Consider the following 17,865-nt stretch of genomic DNA (forward strand, 5'->3'; position numbering starts at 1 on the left):
GAAGGTTTCTTCTCTGCAGAATGACAAAGTGTCGCGGTTACGCACAAGGAATGCTTTAGCGGCGCCAATGACATCATGTAGTGAGGTCTCACCCTCATGTTTTGTTGTTGCTGGTTCTTGTTCATTGGCTCGTTTGTTCATCAGTCATTTCCTGTCATTTATCCACCGCAGGACTATATTATAATATAATATCTTCAGAAAAAAAATTTGCCACCAGGGCACTAATTAATTTAAAACCTCTTCTCACTCCAGCACTTACCAAAGGCATGCAGGAAAAAATTGAGTGTGATGTAAGGATACCATCATGAAAAGCACATTTAATAAAAAAGGGGCTGCATGGCGTAGTGGGTAGAGTTACCGGCCAGAAACCTGAGGGTTGCAGGTTCGCTTCCCACCTATTGACATCCAAAAAAATCGCTGCCGTTGTGTCCTTGGGCAGGAGACTTCACCCTTTGCCCCCGGTGCCGCTCACACTGGGGAATGAATGATGAATGAATGATAGGTGGTGGACGGAGGGGCCGTTGGCACAAACTGGCTGCCACACTTCCGTCAGTCTACCCCAGGGCAGCTGTGGCTGCTGATGTAGCTTACCACCACCAGGTGTGAATGAATGTTGAGTCCAACTTCTCTGTGAGCGCTTTGAGTGTCTAGAAAAACGCAATATAAATCTAAGTTATATATATATAATGGTCTTACCTTTACTTATAAATATACCATGCAGCCCTAACTCTTCCGGGCTACAATATTCACCCCCACCCCCAACCCCGCCCCTTATTGTAGTCCGGAAAAGTAAAGGCTGCATTGGATTCTGGGTATTTGTTCTGTTGTGTTTATGTTGTGTTACGGTGCGGATGTTCTCCCAGAATAAGTTTGTCAATCTTGTTTGGTGTGGGTTCACAGTGTGGCGTATATTTGTAACAGTGATAAAGTTGTTTTTAGGGCCACCCTCAGTGTGACCTGTATGGCTGTTGATCAAGTACGTCTTGCAGTCACCTCCGTGGGTCTGCAGAGACCAAATACGACATGTGGCTGGACTGGCACAGGTTGTAAAGGACTCCAAAAAAATCAATTCATGCGGCCCAGCCTCACCCAATTTCTGCATCCAGTGGCCCCCAGGTACATTGAGTTTGAGACCCCTGCTGTATAGTAAGAATGTTAACAATGGAAAACCTCGGTATTTTTTGCAAATGTTAGCTCATTTGGAATTTGATGCCTGTGACATGTTTCCAAAAAAGCTGTAACAAGTGGCAAAAAAGACTGAGGAAGTTGAGGAATGCTCATCAGACACTTATTTGGAACATCCCACCGGTGTGTAGGCTGATTGGGAACAGGTGGGGTGCCATGATTGGCTATAAAAGCAGCTTCCATGAAATGCTCAGTCTTTCACAAACAAGGACGGGGCGAGGGTCACCACTTTGTCAACAAATGCGTAAGCAAATTGTCCCAACAGTTTAAGAACAACATTTCTCAACCAGGTATTGCAAGGAATGTAGGGATTTCACCATCTACGCTCCGTAATATCATCAAAAGGTTCAGAGAATCTGGAGAAATCACTGCACGTAAGCAATGATATTACGGACCTCGGATCCTTCAGGCGGTACTGCATCAAAAATCAACACCAGTGTGTAAAGGATATCACCACACGGGCTCAGGAACACTTCATAAAACCACCGTCTATAACTACAGTTGGTCGCTACATCTGTAAGTGCAAGTTAAAACTCTACTATGCAAAGCCAAACCCATTTATCAACAACATCCAGAAACGCCGCCGGCTTCGCTGGGCTAGAGCTCATCCAAAATGGACTGATGCAAAGTAGAAAAGTGTTCTGTCATCTGACGAGTCCACATTTGAAGTTATTTTTGGAAACTGTACGTACGTCATGTCCTCCGAAACAAAGAGGAAAATAACCATCCGGATTGTTCAAGGCGCAGAGTGTAAAAGGCAGCATGTGTGATGGTATGGGGGTGTATTAGTGCCCAGGGCATGGGTGACTTACACATCTGTGAAGGCACCATTAATGCTGAAAGGTACATGCAGGTTTTGGAACGACATTTGTTGCAACCTTATCATGGACGCCCCTGCTTATTTCAGCAAGACGATGCCGGCCACGTGATACAACAGCGTGGCTTCGTAATAAAAGAGGGCGGGGACTTTCCTGGCCCGCCTGTAGTCCAGACCTGTCTCCCATTGAAAATGTGTGGCTAATTATGAAGCCTAAAATTTGCTAATCATTATATACTGTTTTTATTGAGGAATTACGAATCAATATACTGGTTTTGTATATTATTAGTGTTCTACTACACTCGGCAAAGAAAGTGTAAAAGACTAAAATGACATTTTCAGTGATTCAGTTTCCTCTTGTGACAGGTCCTCCTTCCCCTCCCCGCAACGTACTTTTCGCCCTGAACGACACGTGTCTGACGCTGGAGTGGTCGCCGCCCAGCGACGCCGGGGGCCGCCGGGACCTCACCTACGACGTCCGCTGCCAACGCTGCGGCACAACGCCGGAGCAGTGCCGGCTGTGCGAGGAAGACCTGCGCTTCCTGCCGCGGCCGTCGGGCCTGACCGGCGCCTCGGTCACCGTCACGGACTTCGCGGCGCACGCCAACTACACCTTCGAGATCGAGTCGCTCAACGGGGTGTCGGGCATGAGCTTGTTTCCTCGCCAGGTCGCCGTCATAACCGTCAGCACGGACCACCGTGGTGAGTACCATTTTTGGCCTATCCATAGCGGAACTACACAGCCGGGAATTGCTGAGTGTTGACAGACTTCAGCCATTGTTTTCATTATGGCGGTTTTGCAATGCATTGTGGGGGCTGGGAAGGCATAGTTGCTGGATAAAGGCGTTGTTTACAATGTGGAAGTGAGCAACAAACTGTTTAAAATGGATCGTACAAGGGGCTGTTTGCAACTTCCTCACAGTTATATTTTTAAAGCAAACCTCACCCAGGTTTCCTTTAAAACATTTGTTTGACAATCGTCTATATTTTTCACAATTAAAAAGTGTATGTAATAAAAAACGCTACAGCTATCTATTGCTAACTATCTAGCTAACCGTATCTTTTACTATTTATCTACCCATCGCTATCTATGGCTAAGTATCTTACTGACATTATCTATCATTAACTGTCTAGCTATCTAGCTAATACTATCGATTGCTAGCTATCTAGCTAACGTTATCTATTGCCAACTATCTAACCATCAAGCTAACGCTATCTATCGTTAACTATCTAACGATCTAGGTAACGCTATCCATCGCTAACTATTTTGCTATCTATCTAACGCTATCTATCGCTAACTATCAAACAATCAAGGTAACGCTATCCATCGCTAACTATCTTGCTATCTATCTAACGTTATCTATCGCTAACTATCAAACAATCTAGGTAACACTATCCATTGCTAACTATCTTGCTATCTATCTAACGCTATCTATCGCTAACTATCTAACAATCTAGGGAACGCTATCCATTGCTAACTATCTTGCTATCTATCTAACGCCATCCATCGGTAACTATCTAGCTATCTAGTTAACACTATATATAGTTAACTAACTATATATCTGGCAAATGCCATCTATTGCTAACTATCCAGCAAATGCTTTCTATCGCTATTTATCTAAGTGTATATACCGCTAACTATCTAGCTAACGCTTTCTAGCGCTAGCTATCTAGTTACAGCCATATATCGTTTACTATCTAGTTATTTAGCCAACACCATCTATTGCTAACTAACTTGCTAATTCTTTCTATCGCTAACTATCTAGCTATCTGGTCAACGCTATGAACCGCTAACTATCTAGTTGACTAGCTAATGCTGTGTATCGCTAACTATCTAGCTAACATTATCTATTGCCAACTATCTAACTATTAAGCTAACACTATCTATCGCTAACTATCAAACAATCTAGGTAACGCTATCCATTGCTAACTATCTTGCTATCTATCTAACGCCATCTATCACTAACTATCTAGCTATCTAGTTAACACTATATATAGTTAACTAACTAGCTATCTAGCAAATGCCATCTATTGCTAACTATCCAGCAAATGCTTTCTATCGCTATCTATCTAAGTGTATATACCGCTAACTATCTAGCTAATGCTTTCTAGCGCTAGCTATCTAGTTACCGCCATATATCGTTTACTATCTAGTTATTTAGCCAACACCATCTATTGCTAACTATCTTGCTAATTCTTTCTATCGCTAACTATCTAGCTATCTGGTCAACGCTATGTACCGCTAACTATCTAGTTGACTAGCTAATGCTGTGTATCACTAACTATCTAGCTAACGTTATCTATTGCCAACTATCTAACCATCAAGCTAACGCTATCAAACAATCTAGGTAACACTATCCATTGCTAACTATCTTGCTATCTATCTAACGCTATCTATCGCTAACTATCTAACAATCTAGGGAACGCTATCCATTGCTAACTATCTTGCTATCTATCTAACGCCATCCATCGGTAACTATCTAGCTATCTAGTTAACACTATATATAGTTAACTAACTATATATCTGGCAAATGCCATCTATTGCTAACTATCCAGCAAATGCTTTCTATCGCTATTTATCTAAGTGTATATACCGCTAACTATCTAGCTAACGCTTTCTAGCGCTAGCTATCTAGTTACAGCCATATATCGTTTACTATCTAGTTATTTAGCCAACACCATCTATTGCTAACTAACTTGCTAATTCTTTCTATCGCTAACTATCTAGCTATCTGGTCAACGCTATGAACCGCTAACTATCTAGTTGACTAGCTAATGCTGTGTATCGCTAACTATCTAGCTAACATTATTTATTGCCAACTATCTAACTATTAAGCTAACACTATCTATCGCTAACTATCAAACAATCTAGGTAACGCTATCCATTGCTAACTATCTTGCTATCTATCTAACGCCATCTATCACTAACTATCTAGCTATCTAGTTAACACTATATATAGTTAACTAACTAGCTATCTAGCAAATGCCATCTATTGCTAACTATCCAGCAAATGCTTTCTATCGCTATCTATCTAAGTGTATATACCGCTAACTATCTAGCTAATGCTTTCTAGCGCTAGCTATCTAGTTACCGCCATATATCGTTTACTATCTAGTTATTTAGCCAACACCATCTATTGCTAACTATCTTGCTAATTCTTTCTATCGCTAACTATCTAGCTATCTGGTCAACGCTATGTACCGCTAACTATCTAGTTGACTAGCTAATGCTGTGTATCACTAACTATCTAGCTAACGTTATCTATTGCCAACTATCTAACCATCAAGCTAACGCTATCAAACAATCTAAGTAACGCTATCCATCGCTAACTATCGTGCTATCTATCTAACGCTATCTATCACTAACTATCTAACAATCCAGGTAACGCTATCCATTGCTAACTATCTTGCTATCTATCTAACGCCATCCATCACTAACTATCTAGCTATCTAGTTAACACTATATATTGTTAACTAACTAGCTATCTAGCAAATGCCATCTATTGCTAACTGTCCAGCAAATGCTTTCTATTGCTATCTATCTAGCTACATAGTTAACGCTATCTATTGCTAACTAGCTAAGTAGCAAATGCCATCTATTGCTAACTATCTAGCTAACGCTTTCTATCACTAGCTATCAAGTGACCGCCATATATCGTTTACTATCTAGATATCTAGCCAACACCATCTATTGCTAACTATCTTGCTAATGCTTTCTATCGCTAACTATCTAGCTATCTGGTCAATGCTATATACCGCTAACTAGCTAGTTAACTAGCTAACGGTATGTGCCGCTAACTATCTAGCTAACGCGATCAATTGCTAACTATCTAGCCAGTGCTAGCTATTGCTACCTATCTAGCTATCTTTCGCCAACTATCTAGCTATTTAGCTGACGCTATCTATCTATTTATCCATCCATCTAGTGCTACTATTGTAACAAACAGTTCAGGGTGTCCCAAGTTACCAGAGAATGATTAGTAAGGAGGAGTTTTGTCCCTCCAGAGTTGCCGTAGGGCTGTGACATAAGAGATCTATATAAAGGTGGGTTGTCGAAGAAGGTATGAAGAGACTGTGTAAAGGAGAGAAAATTAAAGAAGTGGTGGAGACCGGACCTGCTCTCATGACTCTACTTTATTATTTTATTATATGAGTACACAGAATATGCGAACCTGGGACACTCGGCTACACTACTATCTAGCTAATGCTATCTAGCGCTACTATTTAGCTAACGCTATTTATCGCCAACTAGCTAGCTATCTTGCTAACACTATATATCGCTAACTATCTAGCTATTTAGCTAATGCTATCTATTGTTACCTACCCAGCTATCTAGCTAAAGCTATCTATTGCTAAATATTTAGGTAATTTGCTAATGCTATGTATTGCTATTAACTATTGCTAACTATCTAGCTAACTATTTAGCTATCTATCCAGCTAACGTTATCTATTGCTGACTATCTATCAAGCATACGCTATTTTATTACGAACTATATAGCTATCTCGCTAACAATATGTATCACTAACTATCTAGCTATTTAGCTAACGTTAGTTGTCGCTGTAATAATAGTGTTTAACCGCATGGTGGTAGTAATAGTGTACAAATGACTAGGAACCAAATATAGTATGTGTGGAGTAGGACTCTTAAGAGGAAAACACACCTCGCTCGCACGAATGTTTGAAGAAGCGCTTGTAATATGTTATCGTTATTAAAAAGACAGTTCTAGAAGACATCCAACAATGTGTTATTTAAAACAATTACATAACAGTCGCTAACTACTTAGCTAACGCTATCCATCGCTAACTATCTAGCTACTATTGCTACTAACTTCATATGATCCTCTGCCTGGATAATATTATGATTTAGATTGTTGAATCTGTTTGTGTTTTGGACTCCTTTTGTTATTGTTTGTGCACCTGTGAGTTAGTTTCGTCACCGTAGTAACGTATTATTTTCACCTGCCGCTTGTTCCAGTCGCACACCTGTGTTTTGGCAACCACTGTCATTATTTAAGCCTGCCTTCTCTTGTCAGTCTGCCTGGCTTCGTAATTAATTTATTTTTCACGCAACAAGTAACGACTTGACCGGCTAGCTTCCACTCTAGGTCCTTTTGTTTATGCTATATCCCATTCTAAGCGCCTTTTGTTTTTCTAGCTCCCATGCTAGCTCCTTTGGTTTTGTCTCAGTCGGGTTTATATTTTAAATAAATAATTTTTCCTACCCGCACGTTGTGTCCGAAGCCCGTCCGCATCCCTGGGAGAACGAAACCCGCATCAAGATGCCACCTGGTCGTTACATAATTATTGCTAACTATGTAGCTTTTTAACTAACGCTATATTTTGCTAACTATCCATCTAGCCAACGTTATCTATAGCTAACTATCTATTTAGCTCACGCTATTTATTACTAACTATACAGCAATCTCGCTAACATTTTATATCGCTAACTATCTTTGATTGATTGATTGATTTATACTTTTATTAGTAGATTGCACAGTACAGTACATATTCCGTACAATTGACCACTAAATGGTAACACCCCAATAAGTTTTTCAACTTGTTTGAGTCGGGGTCCACGTTAATCAATTCATGGTACAAATATAGACTATCAACATAATACAGTCATCACACAAGTTAATCATCATAGTATATACATTGAATTATTTACATTATTTACAATCCGGGGGGTGGGATGAGGAGCTTTGGTTGATATCAGTACTTCAGTCATCAATAATTGCATCAACAGATGCAATTAGATCGGAATCTGGGTTTAACGTGGTTTGTGGAGCTCCCCCTGGTGTTGTGGTTATGGCGGTCATTTACATTAAGGAAGTAGTTTGACATGTACTTCGGTATCAAGGAGGTGTAGCGGATTTTATAGACTAGGCTCAGTGCAAGTTGTTTTACTCTGTCCTCCACCCTGAGCCAGCCCTCTAGCTATTTAGCTAACGCTATCTATTGCTAACTATCTATATAGCTGACGCTAACTATATGGCTTGCTAGCTAACGCTATTCATTGCTAACTTTCTGTCAATCTTGCTACAACTACCTTTAGTTGTCCATTTTCTGTCTTTGTAGCTAGTAGCTTTGATGTAAGCTACCTAGCTACATGGGTCTTAAAATCCGCTAAGCTACGGGAAAAGTTACTCGTTAAACAACTAGCTAAGTACCTGGAAAATGTGCCTAAGCTACTGTAACCTATTTTTATGGTTTGCCTCTTTATGTTTAGTTCCTGTTATACAGTATATGCCTCGAGCTCTTATTTTGAAGGGAGACAGAACGGAAATGATGTCATCTTAGAGTGGAGCGGAAGTTTTGAAAGGAACGAAAATAAAGTGGTCCTCGTTTTTATTCCACATACATCAGAAGATCGCAGCCAGATGAAAGAAGTCTGTGTATTTTCTGACCAGACGAAGCTTCACCGTTGCTAGCTGCGGCTAACTGAGATGAAGCTAGCTGACTCTCCGGACTTTACAGTAATTAGATGTCTTTCTTTCGCGGGACTTTTATCCCAGCGCTGCCACCAATGTAACCCAGGGTTTATATAAGTCGCCTAAACTGTATCACACTACGAAATAACAAACACGGAGGCTCCAGTTTCACACGAGGACCACTTTATTTTCGTTCCTTTCAAAACTCCCGCTCCACTCTAAGATGACATCATTTCCGTTCTATCTCCCTTCAAAATAAGAGCTCAAGGCATATACTGTATAACAGGAAGTAAACATAACAAAGAGGCAAACCATAAAAATAGGTTACACTACCTAGCTTCAGCCTCAGGTTTATTCAGGTGTACTGGAGAGGAGGCTACGCCGGATAGTCGAACCTCGGATTCAGGAAGAACAGTGTGGTTTTCGTCCTGGTTGTGGAACTGTGGACCAGCTCTATACTCTCCGCAGGGTTCTTGAGGGTGCATGGGAGTTTGTCCAACCAGTCTACATGTGCTTTGTGGACTTGGAGAAGGCATTGGACCGTGTCCCTCGGGAAGTCCTCTGGGGAGTGCTCATAGAGTATGGGGTATGGGACTGTCTTATTGTGGCGGTCCGCTCCCTGTATGATCAGTGCCAGAGCTTGGTCCGCATTGCTGGCAGTAAGTCGGACTCGTTTCCAATGAGGGTTGGACTCCGCCAAGGCTGTCCTTTGTCACCCATTCTGTTCATAACTTTTATGGACAGAATTTCTAAGCGCAGTCAAGGCGTTGAGGGGTTCCGGTTTGGTGACCGCAGGATTAGGTCTCTGCTCTTTGCAGATGATGTGGTCCTGATGGCTTCATCTGACCGGGATCTTCAGCTCTCACTGGATCGGTTCGCAGCCGAGTGTGAAGCGACCGGAATGAGAATCAGCACCTCCAAGTCCGAGTCCATGGTTCTCGCCCGGAAAAGGGTGGAATGCCATCTCCGGGTTGGGGAGGAGACCCTGCCCCAACTGGAGGAGTTCAAGTACCTAGGAGTCTTGTTCACGAGTGAGGGAAGAGTGGATCGTGAGATCGACAGGCGGATCGGTGCGGCGTCTTCAGTAATGCGGACGTTGTACCGATCCGTTGTGGTGAAGAAGGAGCTGAGCCGGAAGGCAAAGCTCTCAATTTACCGGTCGATCTACTTTCCCATCCTTACCTATGGTCATGAGCTTTGGGTCATGACCGGAAGGATAAGATCACGGGTACAAGCGGCCAAAATGGGTTTGGGTTTCTCCCTTAGAGATAGGGTGAGAAGCTCTGCCATCCGGGAGGAACTCAAAGTAAAGCCGCTGCTCCTCCACATGGAGAGGAGCCAGATGAGGTGGTTCGGGCATCTGGTCAGGATGCCACCCGAAACACCTGTTTAGGGCACGTCCAACCGGTAGGAGGCCACGGGGAAGACCCAGGACACGTTGGGAAGACTATGTCTCCCGGCTGGCCTGGGAACGCCTCGGGATCCCCCGGGAAGAGCTAGACGAAGTGGCTGGGGAGAGGGAAGTCCGGGTTTCCCTGCTTAGGCTGCTGCCCCCGCGACCCGACCTCGGATAAGCGGAAGAAGATGGATGGATGGATGGATACCTAGCTTCATGGGTCTAAAATCCGCTAATCTACGGGAAAAGCTACTCGTTAAACAAGTAGCTAAGCTACTGGAAAATGTACCTAAGCTACGTAGCTTAGTTCCATGTAGTGTGTAACTGCGTGTTGGCATGTTCTCCCAGGTCGTGTGTCCGTAAGAATCGTAAGAAGACGCGAGAACAGATGTCCAATTACAGAACCTGAAGTCTGCGTCCACGGCCTTACAAGATTTAATTACCCACATTTGATTAATCGGGATTACATATGGTGATTACCTACCCGATATGTTATTGTTTAGCGTAAGACTGCCAGCATATGGCCGTCCTTAGGAAGGGAAGAGACGGCTCTATCGCCCGAGGAGCGGCACAATTTACGTAGCCAAAGACATCGCTGACTGGCGGTTTTGTCCACGGTCGGGTCTGAACCCGGGAGGTCATGTTTCCAGTCCGGTATGTTTGTTAGTAAGTCGGACATTAATCTTCGCAGCCAGCTTTGATGGATTACACGCAGCCTGATCCAGGAAACACCTCATTAGCTTTTAATGGGGATATGGCCGCCGTAAGACGTTTGATTGGTCGCTTGGCCTCCCTCAAGGTGACTGTCCGCCTTTAGTTTCGCCTCCGGTTCCACGCCGATGAGTTTGTTTCTGTCCTCCCGAGATCTGGTCTCTGCCTTTTTAGTCTGTTGGAGCGTGCTGACGCGGAGTTTAATGGCAGGAAATAGTCCATATGCAATCATATCGTGGATTGTTTTGATTGATTGAAACTTTTATTAGTAGTTTGCACAGTACAGTACATATTCCATACAATTGACCACTAAATGGTAACACCCCAATAAGTTTTTCAACTTGTTTAAAGGACTACTGAAATGAGATTTTCTTATTTAAACAGGTCCATTCTATGTGTCATATTTGATCATTTCGCTATATTGCCATATTTTTGCTGAAAGGATTTAGTAGAGAACATCCACGATAAAGTTTGCAACTTTTGGTCGCTTATAAAAAAGCCTTGCCTTTACCGGAAGTAGCAGACGATGTGCGCGTGATGTCACGGGTTGTGGAGCTCCTCACATCTGAACATTGTTTACAATCATGGCCACCAGCAGCGAGAGCGATTCGGACCGAGAAAGCGACGATTTCCCCATTAATTTGAGCGAGGATGAAAGATTTGTGGATGAGGAAAGTGAGAGTGAAGGACTAGAAAAAAATATATATCCATCAATCAATCAATCAATGTTTACTTATATAGCCCTAAATCACTAGTGTCTCAAAGGGCTGCACAAACCACCACGACATCCTCGGTAAGCCCACATAAGGGCAAGGAAAACTCACACCCAGTGGGACGTCGGTGACAATGATGACTATGAGAACCTTGGAGAGGAGGAAAGCAATGTATGTCGAGCGGGTCTAACATGATACTGTGAAAGTTCAATCCATAATGGATCCAACACAGTCGCGAGAGTCCAGTCCAAAGCGGATCCAACACAGCAGCGAGAGTCCCGTTCACAGCGGAGCCAGCAGGAAACCATCCCAAGCGGAGGCGGATCAGCAGCGCAGAGATGTCCCCAGCCGATACACAGGCAAGCAGTACATGGCCACCGGATCGGACCGGACCCCCTCCACAAGGGAGAGTGGGACATATATATATATACATATATATACAGTGGGAGCGATTCAGATGTTATTAGACACATTTACTAGGATAATTCTGGAAAATCCCTTATCTGTATATATCGGTATCAACCGATACCAATATATACAGTCGTGGAATTAACACATTATGGCTAATTTTGTTATGATGCCCCGCTGGATGCAATAAACAATACAACAAGGTTTTCCAAAATATTTTAACTCAAGTTTTTGAAAGAAATTCCAACATGGCACTGCCAATTTTTTTTTTAACATGCCTCAAAACAGCAGCTTGGAATTTGGGACATGCTCTCCTTGAGAGAGCATGAGGAGGTTGAGGTGGGGGGGGGGGTGAGGGTAGCGGGGGGTGTATATTGTAGCGTCCCGGAAGATTTAGTGCTGCAAGGGATTCTGGGTATTTGTTCTGTTGTGTTTGTCATTCTTGTTTGGTGTGGGTTCACAGTGTGGCGCATATTTGTAACAGTGTTAAAGTTGTTTATACGGCCACCCTCAGTGTGACCTGTATGGCTGTTGACCAAGTATGCGTTGCATTCACTTATGTGTGTGAGTAGCCGCAGATATGTGATTGGGCCCCTTTTTATTGTTGTCTGGGTGGAAATTGGGAGAATGTTTGCCCCGGGAGGGTCTCTGAAATTTGGGAGTCTCCCGGGAAAATCGGGAGGGTTGGCAAGTATGACTGGGAGAGCAACTGCTATGCGGGCGGCATAGCTCGGTTGGTAGAGCGGCCGTGCCAGCAACTTGAGGGTTGCAGGTTCGGTTCCCGCTTCCGCCATTCGAGTCACTGCCGTTGTGTCCTTGGGCAAGACACTTTACCCACCTGCTCCCAGTGCCACCCACACTGGTTTAAATGTAACTTAGATATTGGGTTTCACTATGTAAAGCGCGTTGAGTCACTAGAGAAAAGCGCTATATAAATACAATTCACTTCACAATTCACATCTGCTTATTGTGTTACTAGTCTTTTAGTGAGATTATATGGTCTTACATGTACAACCTGAAGGTCGGCCCCACACCTTTCTTCAGCACCAGTCGACGGGTGGTGGCAATGCCCATCTCTGCCCTTCGCAAGGGACCCTCTTCGAAACACGATCTTTCGAAATGATGGCTGCATAAAACACTGTACTTTGTGTGTGTGGTCCAATCCAATAGCAATAGTGTGCGGCAAGAAAGTGGCGTAAACCTGGCACTAGTGTCAACGGAATTTGGCACAGCAGGGGGGAAAAAAGCCGGAGGGGTGTGGTGACCACCAGTGTCTCTGAGGGAAGCCACGTTTCTCGACGAGGCAAAGGCGGCCGGTGGGGCCGGGCTGAGATTTTTAATTTTTTTTCCTTCCTCCACGGTGGAAGCATTTGAGGAGGAATGACGCAAGCTCTCCGCTCATGTCCGCGGTAAGAGCCGAGTTATTACCACCATTTTCTCACCGAAACCTGCCGGTTGACATGTGGTAGGGAACCATGTTCGCCATGTTCGCTTGACATCTCTGTTCCAAAGTAAAGCTTCACCGTCATCTTTCGGGAATGTAAACAGGGAAAGACCGGCTGTGTTTGTGTTGCTAAAGGTGGCCGCAATACACCGTTTCCCACCTACAGCTTTCTTCTTTGACGTCTCCATTATTAATAGAACAAATTGCAAAAGATTCAGCAACACAGATGTCCAGAAAAGTGTGGAATTATGCGATGAAAACAGACGACTTATAGCTGGGAACGGTGCTGGAACAAAATGTCCTCTACAATGCGTGACGTCACGCGCACGTGTCATCATACTGCGATGGAATTTTGGCACAGCAGGGGGGAAAAAGCCGGAGGGGTGTGGTGACCGCCAGTGTCTCCGAGGGAAGCCACGTTTCTCGACGAGGCGAAGGCGGCCGGTGGGGCCGGGCTGAGATTTTTAATTTTTTTTCCTTCCTCCACGGTGGAAGCATTTGACAGTCGGGGGCGGCCGGTGGGAGGAGGCAAGAGAGTCCTAGGCTGCCTCTTTGACAGGCGCAGGAGGAATGTTGCAAGCTCTCCGCTCATGTCCGCGGTAAGAGCCGAGTTATTACCACCATTTTCTCACCGAAACCTGCCGGTTGACATGTGGTAGGGAACCATGTTCGCTTGACATCTCTGTTCCAAAGTAAAGCTTCACCGTCATCTTTCGGGAATGTAAACAGGGAAACACCGGCTGTGTTTGTGTTGCTAAAGGCCACCTACAGCTTTCTTCTTTGATGTCTCCATTATTAATAGAACAAATTGCAAAAGATTCAGCAACACAGATGTCCAGAATACTGTGGAATTATGCGATGAAAAGAGACGACTTATAGCTGGGAACGATGCTGGAACAAAATGTCCTCTACAATGCGTGACGTCACGCACACGTGTCATCATACCGCGACGTTTCAGCAGGACTCTTAGGCGCGAAATTTTAAATTGCAATTTAGTAAATTAACTCGGCCGTATTGGCATGTGTTGCAATGTTAATATTTCATCATTGATATATAAACTATCAGACTGCGTGGTGGCTAGTAGTGGCTTTCAGTAGGCCTTTAAATCTCTTGCAGTAAATAATGAGTATTTCCTTCCATGGTTTAAGGAGCATGTTTCCCTGTGAGACATGTTATGTGGCGGGAGATTGTACACACTCTTAATTTGCAATTTGCGAACACGTTTTTATTTAATGTTCTCCCTCCTCCCTTTCTTCTCCCGTGTACATTTTTCATTTTTTTTTCTCCTCTCGTCTTTGTTCTCCAGCCCCCCCTCCCCCGCTCCTCTGTTGTTCGGGGAGTTTTCGGGGGGGAAAAACACATTTTCTCATAGAGCCACAACACATTAAATGTATTATTCCGCCCGTGCCCAGGGACGGCTCGACGGTATTTGCAGGTAAACACAATGTCACACCTCGCCTTTTTATTTCATTAAGAGTCCCCAAGTCCGATGGCGAGACACACGGCGGCGGGTCCCTGAGCTGAAGACAGCGCCGATATAATATACTCACCTGCAGAGTTTGAAAGTGCTTTAGGGCGCTGGAGACGTTGTTTTGTGTCATTTGACCAACATTTTTGGTTCGAAGTCAAACCGAGCGATCTATGACAAAACTAGTGAAGTTGTCACGTTGTGTAAATGGTAAATAAAACCAGAATACAAAGATTTGCAAATCCTTTTCAACTTATATTCAATTGAATAGACTGCAAAGACAAGATACTTAACATTCAAACTGAATATCTTTGTTACTTTTTGCAAATATGAGCTCATTTGAAATATGATGCCTGATACGTGTTTGAAAAAAGCTGGCACAAGTGGCAAAAAAGACTGAAAAAAGTTGAGGAATGCTCATCAAACACTTATTTGGAACATCCCACAAGTGAACAGGCTTATTGGGAACAGGTGGGTACCGTGATTCGGCTGGGGACATCTCTGCGCTGCTGATCCGCCTCCGCTTGGGATGGTTTCCTGCTGGCTCCGCTGTGAACGGGTCTCTCGCTGCTGTCTTGGATCCGCTTTGGACTGGACTCTCGCGACTGTGTTGGATCCATTATGGATTGAACTTTCACGGTATCATGTTAGACCCGCTCGACATCCATTGCTTTCCTCCTCTCCAAGGTTCTCATAGTCATCATTGTCACCGACGTGCCACTGGGTGTGAGTTTTCCTTGCCCTTATGTGGGCCTACCGAGGATGTCATAGTGGTTTGTGCAGCCCTTTGAGACACTAGTGATTTAGGGCTATATAAGTAAACATTGATTGATTGATTGATGATTGGGTATAAAAGCAGCTTCCATGAAATGCTCAGTCGTTCACAAACAAGGACGGGGCGAGGGTCACCACTTTGTCAACAAAATGCGTGAGCAAATTGTCCAACAGTTTAGGAACAACATTTCTCAACCAGTTATTGCAAGGAATTTAGGGATTTCACCATCTACGCTCCGTAATATCATCAAAAGGTTCAGAGAATCTGGGGAAATCATTGCACGTAAGCGGCAAGGCCGAATACCAACATTGAATGCCCGTGACATTCAATCCCTCAGGCGCTACTACATCAAAAAGCGACAAATGCCTGAGCAAATTGTTTAAGAACAACATTTCTCAACCAGCTGTTGAAAGGAATTTAGGGATTTCACCATCTACGCTCCGTAATATCATCAAAAGGTTCAGAGAATCTGGAGAAATCACTGCACGTAAGCCATGATATTACGGACCTTGGGTCCCTCAGGCGGTACCGCATCAAAAAGCGACACCGGTGTGTAAAGGATATCACCACATGGGCTCAGGACCATTTAAAAAAAACACTGTCAGTAACTACAGTTGGTCGCTACATGTTTAAGCGCAAGTTAAAACTCTACTATTCAATGCCAAAGCCATTTATCAACAACACCCATAAATGCAGTCGGCTTTACCGGGCCCGAGCTCATCTATGATGGACTGATGCAAAATGTAAAAGTGTTGTGTGGTCTGACGGGTCCACATTTCAAATTGTTTTGGAAACTGTAGATGTGTCCTCCACCTTATAGGCCAGCATGTGTGATGGTATGGGGGTGTATTAGTGGCCAAGGCATGGGTAACTTACACATCTGTGAAGGCACCATTAATGCTGAAATGTACATACAGCTTTTGGAGCAACATATGCTGCCATCCAAGCAACGTTATCATGGACGCCCCTGCTTATTTCAGCAAGACAATGCCAAGACACGTGTTACAACAGCGTGGCTTCATAGTAAAAGAGTGCAGGTACTTTCCTGGCCCGCCTACAGTCCAGACCTGTCTCCCATGGAAAATGTGTGGCGCATTATGAAGCGTAAAATACGACAACGAAGACCCCGGACTGTTGAACGACTGAAGCTCTACATAAAACAAGAATGGGAAAGAATTCCACTTTCAAAGCTTCAACAATTAGTTTCCTCGGTTCCCAAACATTTATTGAGTGTTGTTAAAAGAAGAGGTGATGTAACACAGTGGTGAACATGCCCTTTCCCAACTACTTTGGCATGTGTTGCAGCCATGAAATTCTAAGTTAATTATTATTTGCAACAAAAAAAAAGTTTATGAGTTTGAACATCAAATATCTTGTCTTTGTAGTACATTCAATTGAATATGGGTTGAAAATGATTTGCAAATCATTGTATTCTGTTTATATTTACATCTAACACAATTTCCTAACTCATATGGAAACAGGGTTTGTAGATTTTATTTGTAAAAAACACTTTACATTGAGCAAACAACCTCAAAGTGCTACAGTCTATTAAAAAAAAATAAGTAAAAAGATAATAATAAAAATAAATTAAAATAAAAACTAAAACTAGCACGCATAAATATATTTTTAAAAAAAAGGCTTTATCAAAAAGAAAGGTTTTTAAGCCTTTTTTAAAAGCATTTACAGTCTGTGGTACCCTCAGGTGGTCAGGGAGATCGTTCCACAAACTGGGAGCGACGAAGCAGAAATCCCAGTCTCCCATAGTTCGGAGCGGCGGTGTTGTGTGGAGGATTTAGCGGTGAGCAGTTCTTTGAGGTAGAGGGGGGCATTTCCATGGAGGCACTGGTGTTGTATTGCGTGAGCTCTGATTAAAAGTAGGATACACAACCCCGCCATACCTGAAGACCTTTTAATGAAAAATCGCAGCGTCTCCAAAAGGATTGGGAGAGTGTCTAATATCCGGAAATTGACCCATCTCATAAATAAACATGCACCTTTTTCTAATTAAAATGTTGTGACCATTTTTTAATTTTTTTTGTAACTGTATATACATCCTTCTAATAGGTTTGTGAATATGCTTCCCAAGACGCGTAAAACACTATAATGGGTTATTTGGAAAGGTGAAGAGAAAACAGCATTAGCATACAGTTGCCATCAGCAGAAAAAAAAAAAAAAAAGCCGGCGTGTGAATTCCCGGGTGTTGCGGGGAGGACCAAGACCCCGACATTAACGCACTGCAGCCAAAGATAAATTAGTCCTGGTTATTAAAATGCAGATGGCCCTTTTTCGGTAAATGCTTTAAGTCGGTGGGTTTACCATATTCGTTTTGTTATGCCTTCTTTGCAAATATACACACATTCCAAAGCCATTTTTTTTGGGTACTCACCATTTGCATCAGAGACTATATGGCCTGTGATAATTTCCTGTCGGGAATAACCTTTTCTATATTCTGTGGTTCATATATCTATATATGCACGCGCATCACTCTCTATGACAGGATACTTTGCATGGACCCAG

General features: G+C 43.3%; 1 protein-coding gene across 1 annotated transcript in view; it reads left to right on the plus strand.

Moving 5' to 3' along the window:
- The window catches only part of epha6 (eph receptor A6), a 354,317-nt gene that overhangs the window by 206,735 nt on the left and 129,717 nt on the right, over positions 1–17,865 (plus strand). The window contains 1 exon segment of the mRNA XM_061918280.1: positions 2,369–2,704. Coding sequence (XP_061774264.1) covers positions 2,369–2,704 — 336 coding nt within the window.

Source organism: Nerophis ophidion, linkage group LG13 (assembly GCF_033978795.1).
Source record: "Nerophis ophidion isolate RoL-2023_Sa linkage group LG13, RoL_Noph_v1.0, whole genome shotgun sequence".
In the NCBI taxonomy this organism is placed as follows: Eukaryota; Metazoa; Chordata; class Actinopteri; order Syngnathiformes; family Syngnathidae; genus Nerophis; species Nerophis ophidion.